Source organism: Rhinolophus ferrumequinum, chromosome 11 (assembly GCF_004115265.2).
Source record: "Rhinolophus ferrumequinum isolate MPI-CBG mRhiFer1 chromosome 11, mRhiFer1_v1.p, whole genome shotgun sequence".
NCBI lineage: Eukaryota > Metazoa > Chordata > Mammalia > Chiroptera > Rhinolophidae > Rhinolophus > Rhinolophus ferrumequinum.
In genome coordinates, this window is record NC_046294.1 from 6,151,571 (window position 1) to 6,170,184 (window position 18,614).

Below are 18,614 nucleotides of genomic sequence, written 5' to 3' on the forward strand. Positions count from 1 at the left end.
CTTGCTGCGGCCTCCTCGCGCCTGCCTCCGTCTGGGGCCTTCGCAGGCCCCGGGCCCGGTTCGTGGCTGGGCTCTTTCCCGGGCGGTGGAAGTTTCTGGGCTCCCCGCTGTCCAGCCTCCATCTCTTGGGCTCTCCTGGGACCCCGCCCGTGCCTGCTGTCCCTTCCCTGCGAACTTCCTCTGTTCCTCGCCTTCGCGACCCTCTCTACCCTCTCCTGGGGCTCCTGGCTTGCTGCCTGCCTTGGGCGCCGGGACCATAGCCCCCGCCCGGGCGCGCCCTCCGGGTCCTGTGGCCCCGGATGCCCGGGCCCCGAGGGGCTGCTGGCGGCCTGGCCCCTGAGATGCGCGGGGCGGGGGCGGGGGCAGCAGGGCTGCTGGCGTTGCTGCTGCTGCTGCTGGGCCCGGGCGGAGGGGCCGAGGGGGGGCCGGCGGGCGAGCGGGGCGCCGGCGGGGGCGGGGCGCTGGCTCGCGAGCGCTTCAAGGTGGTCTTTGCGCCGGTGATCTGCAAGCGGACCTGCCTCAAGGGCCAGTGTCGGGACAGTTGTCAGCAGGGCTCCAACATGACGCTCATCGGCGAGAACGGCCACAGCACGGACACGCTCACGGGCTCCGGCTTCCGCGTGGGTGAGGGCCAGGGGTCACGGGCTGGGGGAGCCGGGAAGGCCCGCACCAGGACAAATGCTGGATACATGGCAGAGTAGGCCATATAACATTGGGGGTCAGGGGTACTGAGAGCAGTGCTCTGGGGACCTGGGACCCGGGGGTGGAGGGCATCAGCGGGCTGGAGAGGCTGGAATCCTGGGACCAGAGTTGGGAGGGCTGCATGGCTGCCCTGACTGTACAGCTCTGGGTTAGGGTTGAGGCCTAAGGTGTGAGGGTGCTGCTGGGGTCCTGGATGACACAGGCCTCTAGGAAGGTGCTGGGTTCTGAGAGGGAGTCAAGGTCAGCACACAGAGGCTTTGAGGAATGTGAACTGGGGCAAGAGGTCTCAGAGAAGGGATAAACATTCCCCCAAGAAACAAACTTACTGGAAGAAACAGGAAAAGTCTTAAAAAATGTCTAACGTTGGGCCCGCCAGGGGTAGACACCTGCATTCTCTGGGAGGAAGCATTAAGGTCAGGACTGGGGGCGAGGGACTTAGTTACTGGCAAGGTCTGGGAGGGGAGGGGTGTGGAGGCCCGACAAGTGGGGTGCAGGCCTGGAGGTAGAGGCTGGTGTGGGTCCTCAGCCCCCCCTTTTCCTGGTGTCCCATCTATGCCATTATGGGGGACTTAAGCTCTCAACGGTTCTGCCTGAGGCCTCAGAGTCTCCCGCCAACAAGCCCTTATGACTCCCCAGTTCCACCGGGAACCCACCCCTTTCCCAGCATCTCTCTTCAAAGAGCCAGGCCTGGGGCTCAGCTCTCCTCCCCCAGGGCCCTCTGGGGCAGGCAGAGGGAGGTGTCCCAGCAGTAATTACCCTCCTGGACAGGGTAATTAGGCCAGGCCCAGGATGGCACCAGCATTCTTATACATTCCTATACTCACAGACCCTCACAGACCCAAGGAACCCCACGGATGTGGTTCACAGTTCTCATGAGGGGTGTGTGTGTGTGTGTGTGTGTGTGTGTGCGCGCGTGCGTGCGCATGGCACACACAAAGGTATGCATGGGCTTTGGGGTGGCACAATGTGATTAAGTACATACTTCTTGTGCTGTTGTCTTAGGTGTGTGTCTCCAGTCACTGTGGGAGTGATTATATGAGCCTGTGTTGGTGTCAGAATGAGTCTGTGAGTGTGTATGTGCGCCAAGATGACTGTGCATGTGAGTGTATACAGGCAGGGCCTCCCAGGCCCCCTGGCCATCCTGCCCAGGCTGCTGTCTCCATCCATGCTGCCCACATCCCCCAGGCTCTGCGCCCAGGCCACAGTGGGCGGGTGTCACTGAGAGGTCACCCTCACCGCTATGGGTGACTCACTGGGAGGCAGGAAGAAGATCCTGCCTCCCCCAGCCCAGGACACACCCCTTCTGCCCTGAAAGTCCTGGCCCCAGGAGACCAGGCAGGATGGGCTGGGCTAGGATGCTGTTAGCCAGGGTGTCCAGGAGAGCAGCACCCCCATCTTACCACCGTGGGAAGTGAGGGCAGCCACGGGGCAGGCAGAAGAGGGGTTGGGTCTGCTGTGTGAGCTCAGGGCCCCAAAGTGGGATGTCAGATGTGAATGTGTGTGACACAAAGACAGAGGTCCCAGCCTCTCAGTTATTCCCCCTGCACCTCTGGAACCCAGAGCTGAGGGAGACCTGGCCCTCCCCTTCAAAGCACCCTGTATGGTATGGGAGACATATAACCAACTCAAGCAGAGCTGGGGCAAAGGGTGATAACTCAGGAGAGGGGACAGATGTGGGTGGGGTGTGAGGAGGAGAAGCTGACACTGGAGGGATAAGATTTGAATATGTAGAGATGGGGAACAGGGCTCTGAAGTGGAGGGAATGGCATGAATAAAGCCCTGGAGACAGAAGATGTGGATCCTTTGTAGCAGAGAGATGAGTCCTGGGTAATGGGAAATGCACACGGAAAATGCAGAGGGGGATGGGCTGAAAGAAGGTTCGTTCCGGGCCATGGAGAGCCTTAACTGTCCTTGCAAGGAAGCCAGCCATGAGCAGGAGTGTGACTACGCCAGGGCTTTGCCTGAGGCAGATTTCTAGGGGGAGGTGGTCGTGAAGGGGAGGGGGGTGATGGGGGTGCTGGGATGTGAATAGGCAGGAGAGGCTGGAAGGGGAGGGGCAGAGGGCAAGAGGAATGAGGGAGATGGATGCATGAGACAGTACAAAGGCCAGAAGTAGTGGGGGCAGGGAGGGAATGGAGCAGGAGAGATGGACCCTAGAGGCTCAGTTATGAATGAGGGGGCGGGGCAGGCAGGGATCCCTGGTGGTGGAAGGTCAGAGGGGGTGGGGAGTCAAGATGCTGATATCCCGGAGTGTCTCCTGGGTGGAGGTGCCCCAGAGAGGACCTGGGGAGCTGTAGCTACAGATGTGGGCATCGTTGGCAGTGGTGAGGTGTGGGCCCTGACATGGCAAGGCAAAAGGAGGGAGAGAGGAAGAGCCCAGAGGGCTGAGGCCTGAATCGGAGAGAATTTAGAAGAGGAGGAAGTCCTAGGTAGAGATCACATTCCCAGGAAAGACCGAAGAAAGTCAGAGGAGGAAAAGTCTATTCCATCATCATCATTTGCTACTACTTATTAAATTCCCTTTCTGTACCAGGCACGAGGCTGAGCATTTGTACAGGTATTACCTCATTTAATAGACAATATCCCCACAGATGAGGACACTGAGGCATAGGGAGGGGGAGGAAGGAAGTTGCTTAGAGCCCAACAGTTGACAAATGCCTCCTAGCTAGGATTTAAGTGCAAGACTTGAAGCTCCAGAAGCCAACATGGGTAGGATGTTGGGGAACATAGAGGTCAGTTTCTGTGTGTGTATGATGTGTTACAAAAACCAGCTTCCCAAGGAGAACAGTCAGTGGGTGGCAAGGAAGTAGGAAGGAGGGGGGTACACAGGATGTGGGTGAAGATTGGGCCTGGGTGCTGGGGGTGGGGGTTGGCCTACGCCCTGATCCACCTCCCCTCCCCAGTGGTGTGCCCTCTGCCCTGCATGAACGGCGGCCAGTGCTCCTCCAGAAACCAGTGCCTGTGTCCCCCGGACTTCACGGGTCGCTTCTGCCAGGTGCCCGCCGGAGGAGCTGGCGGGGGCACCGGCAGTTCCGGTCCTGGGCTGGGCCGGGCCGGGGCCCTGTCCACAGGTGCGCTGCCGCCCCTGGCTCCGGAGAGTGAGTCTGTGGCCAGCAAACACGCCATCTATGCGGTCCAGGTGATCGCGGATCCACCGGGGCCCGGGGAGGGGCCCCCTGCCCAGCATGCAGCTTTCCTGGTGCCCCTTGGGCCAGGACAGATCTCAGCAGAAGGTATCGGGCCACGGGCAGACCCGGGGAGGCTGGCGTGGGCGGGTGCTAGGGTGGAGGGACCTGGGCAAAGGCCAGCCCTGCAGGAGTTGCACGCTGCCACCTGGTGTGGGGCAGTCCTGAGGCCATGGTGCCCCGCCCCCCAGTGCAGGCCCCGCCCCCCGTGGTGAACGTGCGTGTCCACCATCCACCTGATGCCTCCGTCCAAGTACACCGCATTGAGGGGCCGAATGCCGAGGGTCCAGCCCCCTCCCAGCACCTGCTACAGCACCCCAAGCCCCAGCACCCCCGACCACCCACCCAGAAGCCTCTGGGCCGCTGTTTCCAGGACACACTGCCCAAGCAGCCTGTGAGTGAATCCATAGTCCCGGCTGGACCGGCGGTGTGGTCTCTCAGGGTTGCCTTGTCCCAACTCACAGGGATTGCTCAAAACCGAGGGACCGTGGGATGAAGAGGGAGGAAAAGGGTCTCAGGAGGGAAGTCCGGTGGGGGCTGGGTGCCCTGTGATCCTGTCCATGCTCCTTCCCCTAGTGTGGCAGCAATCCACTCCCTGGCCTCACCAAGCAAGAGGACTGTTGCGGGAGCATCGGTACCGCCTGGGGCCAGAGCAAGTGCCACAAGTGCCCCCAGCTGCAGTGTGAGTGCCTGTGTTCAGGGATACCCCTACTGCAGGGTGGACCCGTTCACACCCCTCCCAGCCCAGTGCAGCCTGCGCTTCCCACTGCCCACCAAATTCCTCTCTACATCCCACTCTGCCCCTCCCTGTGCCCTCCCTTGCCTCCCTGCAGGGCCCTCCAGTGCCCTCCCCTGTCATGCTGTCATCTCTCTGCAGACACAGGGGTGCAGAAGCCAGGGCCTGTACGTGGTGAGGTGGGCGCTGACTGCCCTCAGGGCTACAAGAGACTCAACAGCACCCACTGCCAGGGTATGGCCAGCGAGGAGATTCTGTGGGTTGGAGGGGCAGGCCAGTTGTCCCTGGGGGAGGTCCCACAGGTGGGTGAGGGAGGAAGTGGGGTGGAGCAGGGCCCTGAGGTTCTTGGAGCAGCTTGCTGTCACCCTATGGCCCCAGACTAGAGGAACCAAACTCCCACTTAACCACAGACATCAATGAGTGCGCAATGCCCGGCATGTGTCGCCATGGTGACTGCCTCAACAACCCTGGCTCCTATCGCTGCGTCTGCCCACCTGGCCAGAGCTTGGGTCCCTCACGCACGCAGTGCATTGGTGAGACTGAGGGCTTGGGTCCCTGGGAGGTCATAAGGCGTGGGCAGGAGGGGTAAGGCTACAAGCAGCAGGATCGGAGGTCGCAGAGGTCAGAGTGGGATTGAGGGTTGACTGTAGGAGGAGCAAGGCCTAGAGTAGATAGGATCAAGGATCAGCAGGGTCAAGAGTCAGAGGGATCTGGAGTTAGAGGTCACGTGGGCTCAGGGACTATATGGAGTCAAGGTCATATGAGATCATAGACTTGATGGGTAGGAGCGGAAAAGTCTAGAGCCGCTAGAATCAGGGGTCAGTGGGGTCAGTGGTCACAGAGGTACCTAGGGTCACATGAGGTCAGCATAACACAGGTTCAGGGGTCACATGAATTCAAGGTCATATGGGGTCGAGGGCCACATGAGGATCAAGGGTTATTTGGGCCAAAGAGGCAAGGTCTGGAGCAACTGCGAGGAGGGACGTGGGCAGTGTTCAGGCCCAGATGCCATGCCCATCACTGGTCCCTGCAGCGGACAAGCCAGAGGAAAAGAGCCTGTGTTTCCGCCTGGTGAGCCCTGAGCACCAGTGCCAGCACCCGCTGACCACGCGCCTCACCCGCCAGCTCTGCTGCTGCAGTGTCGGCAAGGCCTGGGGTGCGCGGTGCCAGCGTTGCCCAGCTGATGGCACTGGTGAGCCTGGGTGTGTGGGCCTAGGGGCTGGCTGGCCCTGTGCCAATCCGGGAAACACTCACTTCTCTGCCCCTTGCTCTGGCCACAGCTGCCTTCAAGGAGATCTGCCCCGCTGGAAAGGGGTACCACATCCTCACTTCCCACCAGACGCTCACCATTCAGGGCGAAAGTGACTTTTCCCTTTTCCTGCACCCTGACGGGCCACCCAAGCCCCAGCAGCTCCCTGAGATCCCCAGCCGGGCGCCACCACCTGAGATCACAGAGGAAGAGAGAGGTCTGACCTGACCCTTTCTATTCTCTGACAGATGCTGAACCCTTAGATCTGACCCTTTGATCCCTGATCAGACATAACCTGAGTCTAACCTCTAACTCCTGATACCTGTCCTAACCATTGATGCCCAGAGCTAATCCTCTCACCCCTAACCAAGATTGTAATCCCGGGATTTAACCCCTAACCGACAGTATCTGACCATCCATTGCCCTCCAGATCTATTCCTCTGGCCCCAGAGCCCTTTGATTTCCAGACCAGGGCATCGATTCAGCCCAAATGCTGGCCCTAGATCTGACCCTTAACCCAGAGATTGGACCCCAGCTATTAGCTCCTAAGCCTTGTTCTATAACCCAGAGACCTTGAACAACCATCACTCCCCATATCTGTTCCCATATCTGACCAGTGATGCAAACACTCCCTGACCCCAGGATCTAACCCGTGACACTTGGCCCAGAGACATGACTGTTGAACTCTTAGAGACCTTAACCACAAATACTCAACAGCTGACCCCACACTTGACTTTCTTCTCCCAGCCCCACACTTAATAGCCCCATCTTTTTCCCTTTTAGGGGTGAGCACGGACTCAGTGAGTATGAGAACCCAAGAGGGAGGGACAGGGAGGTAAAGGAGACACAGAGGGCTCATGCTGCTGTCACCTGCAGCCAGTGATTGAGGAGCAGTCAGCACAGCAAAGCCATCCGACCGCCACCACATCTCCTGCCCGGCCTTACCCCGGTGAGATGGGCACTGTAGGGACCAGTCCTCAAGAGCTGTCGCTGCGGGGGGAAGTTCGTGGCCTAGGCAGGGAGTGGGGGGGCCGGGGGCGGTGAAGTTGGGTGTGAAGTTCCCAGCTAGTGGCCTTCCGAGAGAGGGGCGGCGCTCCCACCCTTCTCACCTCCTGACGGGTGTGCGCTGCTGCTCCCAGAGCTGATCTCCCGGCCCTCGCCGTCTACTGTGCGCTGGTTCCTGCCGGACTTGCCCCCGTTAGAGATCGCCCCTACTCAGGTCACAGGTAAGACCCGCCCACCTAGGCCACGCCCCGGGCAAGGCACGCCCCCTAGCTTAGTTTTTCTCCTCTCCTACTCGCTCCCTCCAATCATTTCCGGAGCAAAAACGCTTATCTAGGGCTTACTGTGTGCCAGGCCCCAGGGGTGCCTCAGTGTGCAGCAGAGACCCTACTCCGCCCTCAAACGATCTGGGCATTATGGTGGTCAATCCAGTCCGAAGGCATTTATTCCTTCATTCATTGAACAAACATTTATTGAGCACCTACTATGTGCCAGGCACTGTTTAAGTGCTGGGGATACAGAAGTAAGCAAAACAGACATAAATTCCCTGTTCTTGCCGAGTAGGCAGACAACCAACAGATCAATGAGTAAAAATCTAGGCTGTCTCATAAATGCTATGAAAAAAATAAATCAGAGAAGAAGAAAGGAAGTCTGGGGGTTGTGATCATTTGTAGGGTGGCAATGAGAGGAGGCTCTGACAGGGCTTTAAAGATTGTTAGAAATTAAAGAGAAGATTGGTGAAAAAAACATTCCTAAGTTTGGGCAAAGACATGGAAACATGAAACACTAGTGGAAGAGGGAGAAACCACACACAGATCAGTGTTTCTGAACCAGGGAAGGGCTGGTGCATGGAGCCTTGTGAAGAGGTTTGGGTTTGATCCCAAAGGCTATGGGAAGTGTATGTAGCGTTTCGGGCATCATAATAATTGCTAGCTATGGCTGAGCAATCGCCCTCTGCCAGGCACTGACTAAAGTTTTACATACTAAATATCATTTAGCCTTCTCATACTCTGTGAAGTGGGCACTGTTGGCCTCATTTTCCGATGAGAAAGCTAAGACTCAGAGACGTTCAGTAACTTGCCTCAGGTCACACAGCTGAGCCAGATTGAAGCCCCTGTCTGTGTGTACTCCAAAGCCACATGGGAGCCGCCAGCATGATTGAAACCCAGAGGCTAGATTTGCTCCTAGGGTAAGGATCAGGTGGAAGGTGGCTGGCCTGGAGGCCTGCACAGAATAGGGCAACCCTGTGACAGCCCTGAGGGCTGTGGGAATGTGGAAGAAGAGGCACCTGGGGAGGCTTCTAGGGGGCGGTGTTAAGAATGCCTAGGGAGAAGCACTCTAAGCAAAGAGAACAACCTGCAAAAGCCCACTGGCCTGGTGTGTTCGGGGGTAGGGCAAAGTTCAGTATCAAGGCCTGTTGCATGGGGTAGGAGGGTGGAGCAGGGGAGGGACTAGAAAGAGGGAAAGGAGGGAGGCAGGAAGTCCTGGGTCTGGTGACAAAGAGGGTGAGGGGGATTCCTAGATCTGGCCACCTATGAACAACCATGGGGCAAACCGCAATTCTCTGGAAACCAGTTCCTGCCTGCCTTGGGAGGGGAAGCAAATCAACCATTCTGGAATGGGGGGCTCAGGTCCCCGAGACAAGGGTGGTTGGGGATCACTGGGCTCGAGGAATTTGGTGTGACTGAGGCTGCAGGGTTTAAAATATTGAGGTGCCTGGGGACATGGTATAGTGAGTGGGAGAGAGTATCAAGGTGCCCTGGAGTTGAGGAGATAGGATGTCAGGCACCTGGGGTCATGGTTTGGGATTGTTTGGGATGGAGGTGTAGGAAACCCTAGGATGGAGTGTGGGTGTACAGGGACCTAGGGTCACCGTGTGATGAGGCTCAGGTATCCAGGTCATTAGGAAAGGGGTGGGTATCGAGGTTCCACTGGGAACATGGCAGACCGTGAGTGCTCCCTGCTTCGCCCCCTGACCTGCCACCGCCCCCTTCTCGCCCCCTGGCCCGCAGAGACAGATGAGTGCCGATTGAACCAGAACATCTGTGGCCACGGAGAGTGCATCCAAGGTCCCTCCGGCTACTCCTGCCATTGCAACCCGGGCTACCGGTCGCACCCGCAGCACCACTACTGCGTGGGTGAGCGGGGCGTGTGGGTGGCCCGGGGGCGGCCCTGGCTCGCGAGACCGCTCTGAAGTCTCCCTGACGGCGCGTCCTTCTCAGACGTGAACGAGTGCGAGGCTGAACCGTGCGGCACTGGCAGGGGCGTCTGCATGAACACCGGAGGGTCTTACAACTGCCACTGCAACCGCGGCTACCGCCTGCACGTGGGCGCCGGGGGGCGCTCCTGCGTGGGTGAGCGAGGCCAGGGCGGGTGCGGCCGGGGCTGAGTGGATGGGGGGCTCTCCTCCTGACCGCCCGCGGAATCCCTCCGCTGTCCCTTGCACTCCGTTCGCGCCCCCTTCCTCCCGCTCAGACCTGAACGAATGCGCCAAGCCCCACCTGTGCGGCGACGGTGGCTTCTGCATCAACTTTCCTGGTCACTACAAGTGCAACTGCTACCCTGGCTACCGGCTCAAAGCCTCCCGACCGCCTGTGTGCGAAGGTGCGGGAGACACGATCCAGACCGACGGGGGTCCTCAGCTGTCCCTCGACCTGGGGTGGGGGCGGAGGACCTGAACTGTCTCTGCCCAGCTCAGGGCCTCTCAGAGGTTGGGGTCCGGAAGCCCAGAAGGGCCGGTTTGCCTTGCTGATCTGTGATGGAGGGAGGCCCTGCCGAGGACCCTGAGTGCCTGGCTGGCCACGTTATCCCTAAACGGGTCCTCCTTCTCCCTCCGGAACAGACATCGACGAATGCCGAGACCCTAGCTCCTGCCCGGATGGCAAATGCGAGAACAAACCCGGGAGCTTCAAGTGCATTGCCTGTCAACCTGGCTACCGCAGCCAGGGGGGCGGGGCCTGCCGCGGTGAGGCTGGGATCTGGGTCCTGAATAGGATAGAGGGCGGGACTTCGGAGGCCAATAAAAAGGGCCGGTCCCGGCGTTGCCCCCAATATGGGGCCGAGTCTATGTGGGACAGGGCGAGGGTAGAGATATTGGCCGTGAGAGTCGTCTCGAGGGCGGGGCCTCCCGGGAATAGAGGTCCCCCATCCCGGGAGGAGGGGACTGCCCACGTTGACACAGTGCCTGTGCAGTGGGGCGCAGTCCAAGATGAGCCTTCTTCGCCGCAGATGTGAACGAGTGTGCCGAGGGCAGTCCCTGCTCGCCCGGCTGGTGCGAGAACCTCCCAGGCTCCTTCCGTTGCACGTGTGCCCAGGGCTACGCGCCAGCACCAGACGGCCGCAGTTGCCTGGGTGAGCTCCCGCCCTCCCCCGCAATGCCACCCGCCACCCACTCATGCGCCGAAGCTGGGGACCGGGTCACCCAGTCTCTCAGACGGGTGTGCAGGAGGTAGCTAATTCACCCCTCGTTTCACTGATCCATTCACTCATTGTCTCAGCGAACCTGACCCAGAAAGGGCCACCAGAATTTCAATGTAGGAAGAGTCTTAGGAGGCAAGGCTTGAAGCTGCGTTTGCAAAGCATGTTACTTAAATTTGAAGGAAAAAAAAGACATAAAAGAACGGGCGGTTAGTAGTCTCTGTTACACTAATATGTTTTACGCGCCAAGAGGCCTGCTGGGGGCTGGGATTCCGAAAACTGGGGAACATGAGACACAGACTGTAGAGCACAGGGCTGTGGGCCTGGATGGAATTTGGGTGCTCCTGGGAAACCCCAGCAGGGCTGGGAGGAGCAGAAGCCTGAATTGTCTTAAAAGATCAATAGGAATTAGTCAAGCAAAGAAAGGTGAGAGGGACAGCAGGCAGAGGGCTCAGCACTGGTGGACTCAGGTGAAAAACAGCGCAGAGTGTGCTGGGAATTGTAAGGTACTAGCAGGGGGTGGGGGCTGAGGCTAGCTGGTGAGGGGCATGTCCCCATCCCTGGAGGGTTCCCTAAGCACACCCCCAGGAGGTTGAGCTTCATCCTGAGGGTGTGATGAGGCACCTGAAGCATTTTAAAGGGAAGGGGGACAAGATTCACCAGTTGCTGTAGAAAGTTCCCTGAGGCCAAGTGTGGAGAATAGCTGGAGGTCTATTGGGGAGACTCAGAACAGAGATACTGGTGGACGCGATGAGTAGTGGCCTCCGGATGGTCATGAGATGATGTGATATTAGAGAAAAATTACCTTGTTAACTGGATGTCCAGGTGAGGCGAGAGGTGAGTGAGGGACCCTCCAGGTTTCTGGTTTGGGTGACTCGCTGGGATAGGGTCCCCAAGAGGGGGGCATGTTTGAGAAGGAAGACACTAGGTTTCATGTTGGACAAGTTGAGTGGGTGGCCCCTGTGGGCCTCTTGGCTGGACATGCCAGGAGAGGGTGAGCCATACAGGTTGGAAGCCTTGGGCCAGACATGCCCGCCCAGAACTGTGGACTGTGGAGGCTGTGGAACTTTGAGGTTCACCTGCTCAGCCAAGGAGGGGAGTCCAGTGAGGGGAGCCTTGGAAGAGCCTTGGGGACAGTGCCACATAAGTGGCAGACAGGAGAATAGGAGCGGGAGGTGGGGGAGAAGTAGTGGTGGGAGGGTCCCAGGAGCACCAGCTGAGAAGCTGGGGAGGGGAGGCTTCCAGGGCAGAGCTGGATGAGCTCAATGCAATAGAGAGGTTCTTGTAAAATGAGGTCCCTGGTGGCCTTGGCAGGGTGGCTTCTGCGGCATGATGGGAAGCCAGGAGATGCAAGTAGCACATGAGGAAGAGAGAGCTGGAGACACTGTTAGGGCTGTAGGCTGAGGAGACGCCAGGAAGGTGGGCAAGGAGACAACAGGGGCAGCTGGGAGAGGAGCTCTGGACAGGAGAAGGGACATCTCTTGCTCTAAGGGGAGCAAGAAGGGAATGGATGTAGATAGTGATTTTTAGGAGGTTGAAGATCACCATAATTCTCTCAATAAACAGTAAAGGGCCTGAGTTGAGTAGGGACTTGAGAACAGAAAAAGTTTGGAACTGCCTTAGGGACTGGCCAGAGGTAAAGGCTTGAGAGGAGGGGAGAGGGTGGCACTAGCCACACTGAGGCTCTATCTGGCCAGGCTGCAGGCCAGAGTGAGTGGCCATGGCCCAGTGTGATCAGCTTGGTGTCTGGCTCCAGCTGGACCCAGCACCCAGGTTCCAGAGGCCTAGCGGCCGGCCATGGCTCTGACTTTGCTAGACCTTGAAGAGGAAAGAGAGGTGTTCATGGGCCCCTGCAAGAGAAGGTGGAGTAGGGGGCTTGAGAACAGCTGAGGCAGTGGGAAGGAAGCAGCATCTGAGACATGCCCAAGATGTCAGCCCCTTGTCCCAAGAGTGAGTGGCTGGCATGGAGGTGAAGGTCATGGAAACTGAGAGATCAAGGAATGTATAGTCAGAGGTTGGGCCTGGCTGACCACATGGATGTTGAAAACTCTTAGAATGGGGAGAAAAACAGAGGGAGAGGGACTGGAAGGTAGGTTCTGACAGCAATAGAATAGAGAAGGGGAAGGCTGGTGGGGGCGCCCAGGGTTCTTCCGAGGAAGAACATGGTTTGGAAGGGGCCTGGGGTGTGGGCAACGACCAGCTTCCACCAGAAACGACATCAGAGAAGCGCATTCTCAGGAGGGAGCCAAGTTCCTTTACTGCACAAGCAGAAGAAATTATTCTGTGAGAAGGACCAAGACATAGGAGAGCTTATTTACATGGGAAGAAAGAGAGCCATGGCAGATGGGGGTAAGAGCAGAAAGTGAGAGAAGCTGGGGCAAGGAAGCCCAGGGCAGCACGGGGAGGGGCTGCAGGAGGGTGCCTCTTGTTTGGCGAGGACCAATGAAGGGGGGGATGCCTGCTCTTTGGAATCAGATACAGCCAGGGTTCCTGGCAGCACCTAGCCTAGTCACCAGGGCATGGTGTGACACACAGGAGGGGGGTGAGGGTCCCATGCTTCTCTTGAGCTCCACTGGCCTCAGTTCTTGTGTTCCAGGCATGGGCAGGAGTGGGACAAAGGTAGCAAAGGTTCTAGACCCCCCCACACACACACCCTGATCCTGACCCTCTGATACCCCTGTGTCCTGCAGATGTGGATGAGTGTGAGTCTGGGGACGTGTGTGACAATGGCATCTGCACCAACACACCGGGCTCCTTTCAGTGTCAGTGCCTCTCTGGCTATCATCTGTCAAGGGACCGGAGCCGCTGCGAGGGTGAGAGGGGCCTAGAGCTGGGGGGCTGACCTGTTCCTACCCTAGGACCTCCACTGCCCAGGCCCCAGGTCCAGGAGCTACCTGTAAACAAGCCGGGCACTCCCATGTCCAGCCCCCATCCAGATCCAAGATGGAGCATGGGGTGGAGGCCCCCCCTGAGGCTCTGTGGGAAGCCTTGGCAGCCTCAGGCTGTGTGAGGGCGTCGGCCCCTGAGGTTCTCCACCTCTTTGATCCCATACAGACATTGATGAGTGTGACTTCCCTGCAGCCTGCATTGGGGGTGATTGCATCAACACCAATGGCTCCTACCGATGTCTCTGTCCCCAGGGGCACCGGCTGGTAGGCGGCAGGAAGTGCCAAGGTATGGGGGGAACTGGGAGGAATGGCCGGGAGCAGCAATCTCCTAGACACACTGTTGATCTGTCTGTCTTTCCATCTATCCATCCACTCAGCCATCCTTCTACTCTTTCACCTAGAATAACAGTAACAGTAACGACAGTAATTACATGGTGTCTACTATGTGCCAACTCACCCTTACATGCTTTCATCCAACAAGACTTTACTGAGATCCTACTATTTGCTAGGTGCTATACTGTGCACTGGGTATTGAGCAATGACCCAGGGCTCCCAGCTCGGGGGCTGAAGTGTAAACTGATCTTTACCGTTCGGGGTGCTGGGTGCCAAAAGAGGTCTGGACTAGTGATTAATTGCAATGGAGAGGTGACACTGAATCTGAACTTGAAGCATAAATAGATTCCCTAAAGCATAAATAGGTTCTCTAAGCAGAGAGAAGCGTGGGATGGTATTCCAGGCCCAAAGAACAGTATTTGCAAAGTGCAGGGATCTGGAAGGAGCTGGTTGTTTTCAGGGGAGAGTAGACCTGTGCCCTAAACAGAGTTGAGGTTGTTCGTGGTTTACAGTAAAAGGTGATGAGACTTACAGATATTGAGAGACCAAACTGAAAAGTTCTCAAATGCACAGCTGAGAGTTAGGACTTCATTCTGTTGTCAGTGGGAGCCATTAAAGGTTTTATGAAGACTAATGGAGTGTGGACCTGCTCACCATAATTGCAAATTCACTTCCAGGACTCATAGTCTCCCTATGTTCACACATCTACCCACATGCAGGCAAACACGAGTGAACTTCCCATTGTATGTACTTTGAAATCAAAGTGGAAGTTCAGGTTCTGAACTTGTGTGCGGCCCTTGAGGCTCACCCCCAAGGAAAGGGGCTTGTTTCCCTCTGAGCAGCTCTTCCGGCTCCCCTCACTCCCCGCAGACATAGATGAGTGCAGCCAGGACCCAGGCCTGTGCCTTCCCCACGGGGCCTGCGAGAACCTGCAGGGCTCCTACGTCTGCGTCTGTGATGAGGGTTTCACGCTCACCCAGGACCAGCATGGATGTGAGGGTGAGTGCCTCGGGGCTCCCTCCTCTGACCAGACAACCCCTGAGCTGCAGCTGGGATTCAGAGATGTATCCTGGTCCCACTCTCTGGAATGTTGGGAACAGGAAGAAATCTCTTTTGCCTGGGAGAGTCCGGTGGGGCCAGACCTGGCAGGAGGGCCCTGAATGCCACACTGAGGATGGAGTTTGGCTCTCACCAGGTGGCTTTGGGGAGCCAGGCAATGTGGGGGACCAGAGGGAGGCCGTTGGTGGGCAGCGTGGACAGGCAAAGACAGTCTGCAGGGTCCTGAGCTGCCCTCCCCTCTCCTCAGAGGTGGAGCAGCCCCACCACAAGAAGGAGTGCTACCTTAACTTTGATGACACGGTGTTCTGCGACAGTGTACTGGCCACCAATGTCACCCAGCAGGAGTGCTGCTGCTCACTGGGGGCTGGCTGGGGAGACCACTGCGAGATCTATCCCTGCCCAGTCTACAGCTCAGGTCAGGAGCCGGCAGGCCCTTTTCCTTCCCAGAGCCTCAGTTTCTTCATTAGGAAATGGATTGGGGGAAATGGCCCCTCCCTGGGTAGGTGGGGAAGTGAGGCAGAGACCTCTGACCAGCGCCCGACGGCCAGCACGCACACGCTCAATCCTCCCTCCTTCCCTTCCCGCTCTCTCCTCGCAGCTGAATTCCACAGCCTCTGCCCAGACGGGAAGGGCTACACCCAGGACAACAACATTGTCAACTATGGCATCCCAGCCCACCGCGGTAAGTCCCTACACGGCTCCGCCCACCAAGGTTTGGACCAACCCGACCCTGCCCTGCCCACGCATCCATCATCTGCCCCTCCTCTCAACTGAGCCCCGCCCCCATCACTCAAGTCACCTCAGGAAAAGCCTCTCCCACTTAGTTTGCTTGGGTCCCGCTGAAACCCCAACTCACATGTTCTGGGCTTGCCGGACCTCAGTGGCCCTGCAGGTAGAGGCCGCTGGGCGCCCAATATTTGTCACTCCGCAGACATCGACGAGTGCATATTGTTCGGGGCGGAAATCTGCAAGGAGGGCAAGTGCGTAAATACGCAGCCGGGCTATGAGTGCTATTGCAAGCAAGGCTTCTACTACGACGGGAGCCTGCTGGAGTGCGTGGGTGAGTGCCCTTTTCCCCGGCGGCCGTGGGAAAGCGGCTGGGAGACAGGCACAACTCCCGGCCGGTTGCTCCCAATCGCGCTTTTCCTCCAGACGTGGACGAGTGCTTGGACGAATCCAACTGCCGAAACGGAGTGTGTGAGAACACGCGCGGCGGCTACCGCTGCGCCTGCACGCCCCCGGCGGAGTACAGCCCAGCACAGCGCCAGTGTCTGAGTCCAGAGGAGATGGGTGAGGCCAGGGCCTGCTGGCTGGGGAAACAAGAGGAGGGCAGGGGCCCAGGCCGAGCTGTGACCACCCCCCCACCCATCCTCCTGCCCGTAGACGTGGACGAGTGCCAGGACCCAACGACCTGCCGCCCTGGCCGCTGCGTGAACCTCCCGGGCTCCTACCGCTGCGAGTGCCGCCCGCCCTGGGTTCCTGGGCCCTCCGGCCGTGACTGTCAGCTCCCCGAGAGCCCGGCGGGTGAGGGCAAGGGTCATCCGGGGCCAACTCCAGGGCCCTGTCTGCATGTGGAGTTCTGGGGGTGCGGCCTCTGTGCTGATGGGTTGGAGCGCAGACGGGCAGTCCTTGCTTTGGGCTCCTCCCTGACGCCGGCTCCCCCTCCGCAGAGCGTGCCCCGGAGCGGCGGGATGTGTGCTGGGGCCAGCGCGGAGAGGACGGCATGTGCGCGGGCCCCCTGGCTGGGCCCACCCTCACCTTCGAGGACTGCTGCTGTCGCCAGGGCCGCGGTTGGGGCGCCCAGTGCCGCCCGTGCCTGCCGCGCGGTGCCGGTGAGCCAGCCAGGGAAGGGTTGGCTCAGAGAGGGTATGGGGGTTGGGAGCCCGGTGCATCCACCACGCTGATCACTGACTGGCCCCTCCCAGGGTCCCAGTGCCCGACGTCGCAGAGTGAGAGCAATTCCTTCTGGGACTCAAGCCCCCTGCTGCTGGGGAAGCCCCCCAGAGGTGAGTGTAGTGGGAAGGGACAGAGTGTAGTGCGGCCATCGCTGGGGGCAGTGATGACGTCTGTGTTCTCCCGGGCGGCTCAGAAGAGGATAGCTCCGAGGAGGATTCGGACGAGTGCCGCTGCGTGAGCGGCCGCTGCGTTCCGCGGCCAGGTGGCGCTGTGTGCGAGTGTCCCGGCGGTTTCCAACTTGACGCCTCCCGCGCACGCTGCGTGGGTAAGCACCAAGGGGACCGATCCGCGGTGGGGACGGGGCCTGCGGGAGCAGAAGCACGGCTCTGGCGCCGTCGCTAAGTCCACACCTGCCACCCCCACCCCCACCTCCAGACATAGACGAGTGCAGAGAGCTGAACCAGCGCGGGCTGCTGTGCAAGAGTGAGCGCTGTGTGAACACGAGCGGTTCCTTCCGCTGCGTCTGCAAAAACGGCTACGCGCGCAGCCGCCCGCACGGGGCCTGCGTGCCCCAGCGCCGCCGCTGACACCGCCTTGGGCCCGGACCTTGGTGATCACCCAGCGCTGGGACGAACTCAGCCTCTCGCTTCTGCCAGGACTTGGGGCTCCGACCCAGGCACTCTTCTGGCCCGTAGGCCCCTTCCAGAGCCCCGTGTCCCGAAGATGCCCAGCGGGCTACACCTGGTTTACAAGCGGATATTGGGTCTCCTGGGCGCTGCAGTTCTTCCTCCCAGAGGGCGTTTCCTAGAAACTGATAAATCAGATTGTGCCTCTTTACTCTTCGCTTTCAAAGCAAATTGATGTTCACCTCCATAGTGGGTGCAAACTCCACAGGGCAGCTCCAGACCTCAGCCTTCTCGGAGGGGCTAAACTGAGCCCAGCACAGGGGGTGTGAAATAGAATTTATTGTGGCTCTGATTATGTACACATGAGATGTGCCTGGCCGGGCCGGCCGGGCTCGCATGGTTTGTACAATAAATACATCTGCTGGGCCTGCTCTCCGTGGCCGGGAAGCACCCACACCAAAGGTTCAGTCCAATTTCCGAGTCCCCAGCTTCATGGGTCCCTTAGCTGCCTTCTTCTCAGCGCGTTTGGCCTCCATCTCCTTCCGACGCTCCTCGCGCTTCTTGCGGGCCAGCTCAGCCTTCACCTGCCCTGGGAACAGGAAGGGGAGGCAGGCTGAGGGCATCAGGATGACCTGGTCTCAGCTTCCCAGCCATGCCTGCTGGAGGGATGGGATGGGGAGTGTCCTCCTCATCAGCCCTCCCAGGGAAGCACTTACGGCTCTCGGTCTCTAGGCCCTCCCAGTTGTCATCGCCCCACGAGTCGGGTCTTGGCTGAAAAGGGAAGCAGGGGCTGCTGGAGTGGAAGCCAGCTCCCAGCCGATGCCCACCCCAGGTCTGCACCCTCCCACTGGACTGGGGCCCAGTACCTGGGTACCAGTCTCCCGACGTGCTGACAGGGCAGCAAAGGGGTCGCCTTTGTCACTGGGCTCCTGTCCACTCCAGTTATACTCGCTGGCCAGCCGTGTGCCCTCAGGGGGTGGCTCCTGGGGGCTAGGCTCCTGCCAGCCCTGCTCCCATGAGCCCTCAGCCTCCCAGCCGCTCCAGTCTGACTCGGGGGACTTTTGGTTGGGGTTCATGGGCTGCAGAAAAGGGGGAGGTAGCATCAGACAGGGAGGGCGGGGCCAGGCCCCACTTTCCATGTATGCACACACTCTTGTACCACCCAGCTCACCTGCCCAGCACGGCTGGCTTGGCTCCCAGGATTCCAGTCGTCCTGCTGGGCTAATACAGACTCAGCCTCCTGCTGCAGTGGAAAGGAGAGCATGACCATAAACCCCCCTACCTCCCACCTAAAAGGGCGAGGAAGGCCCCGGGCCCTTCCCAGCCATGGGCTCCACCCTTTCCTTCTTTTGCTTTCCATCTCTTTTGCTCCTTAGGCCCTGCTTCCCATCTATAAAGTGGACCCGCTGAACCTAGCCCACCGTCACTCCTCCATGAGACTGGGAATGCCATCTAGAGTTCCACACCCCTCTGCGCAGCCTCGGGGGGCCAGAGACTGCTGTCGGCCAGATGGGGAAATTG

The 18,614-nt window shown here is 59.1% G+C and overlaps 2 protein-coding genes across 5 annotated transcripts in view; one reads left to right on the plus strand and one right to left on the minus strand.

The window, feature by feature from the left end:
• Positions 1-17,566, plus strand: LTBP3 (latent transforming growth factor beta binding protein 3). Of its 3 annotated transcripts, none has more exons than XM_033119923.1 (28): positions 1-624; positions 3,606-3,935; positions 4,079-4,281; positions 4,464-4,569; positions 4,765-4,857; positions 5,034-5,156; positions 5,657-5,815; positions 5,904-6,089; positions 6,656-6,672; positions 6,749-6,821; positions 7,012-7,098; positions 8,887-9,012; positions 9,097-9,228; positions 9,350-9,478; positions 9,717-9,839; positions 10,103-10,225; positions 12,982-13,104; positions 13,346-13,465; positions 14,383-14,511; positions 14,819-14,986; positions 15,170-15,253; positions 15,503-15,631; positions 15,724-15,861; positions 15,955-16,095; positions 16,242-16,403; positions 16,497-16,577; positions 16,661-16,792; positions 16,903-17,566. In XM_033119923.1, the coding sequence occupies exons 1-28, from the start codon at positions 300-302 to the stop codon at positions 17,052-17,054; spliced, it is 3,894 nt and encodes a 1,297-aa protein (XP_032975814.1). In that variant the 5' UTR covers positions 1-299; the 3' UTR covers positions 17,055-17,566. The 3 variants fall into 3 exon arrangements, with proteins under 3 accessions (XP_032975814.1, XP_032975815.1, XP_032975816.1); XM_033119924.1 differs by having other exon boundaries at positions 274-624; positions 16,664-16,792; positions 16,903-17,271; XM_033119925.1 differs by lacking the exon at positions 6,656-6,672 and having other exon boundaries at positions 274-624; positions 5,904-6,090; positions 6,748-6,821; positions 16,903-17,304.
• SCYL1 (SCY1 like pseudokinase 1) overlaps positions 17,418-18,614 on the minus strand; it is an 11,524-nt gene continuing 10,327 nt past the window's right edge. Inside the window, exons 15-18 of one of the 2 annotated variants that reach the window (XM_033119927.1) lie at positions 18,265-18,333; positions 17,960-18,172; positions 17,810-17,864; positions 17,418-17,682 (exon numbers count right to left, since the gene is read on the minus strand). In XM_033119927.1, the coding sequence (XP_032975818.1) occupies positions 17,558-17,682; positions 17,810-17,864; positions 17,960-18,172; positions 18,265-18,333 (462 nt within the window). In that variant the 3' untranslated portion in view covers positions 17,418-17,557. Of the gene's footprint in view, positions 17,683-17,809; positions 17,865-17,959; positions 18,173-18,264; positions 18,337-18,614 lie in introns of both variants that reach the window. The other variant, XM_033119926.1, reaches the window with a different exon arrangement.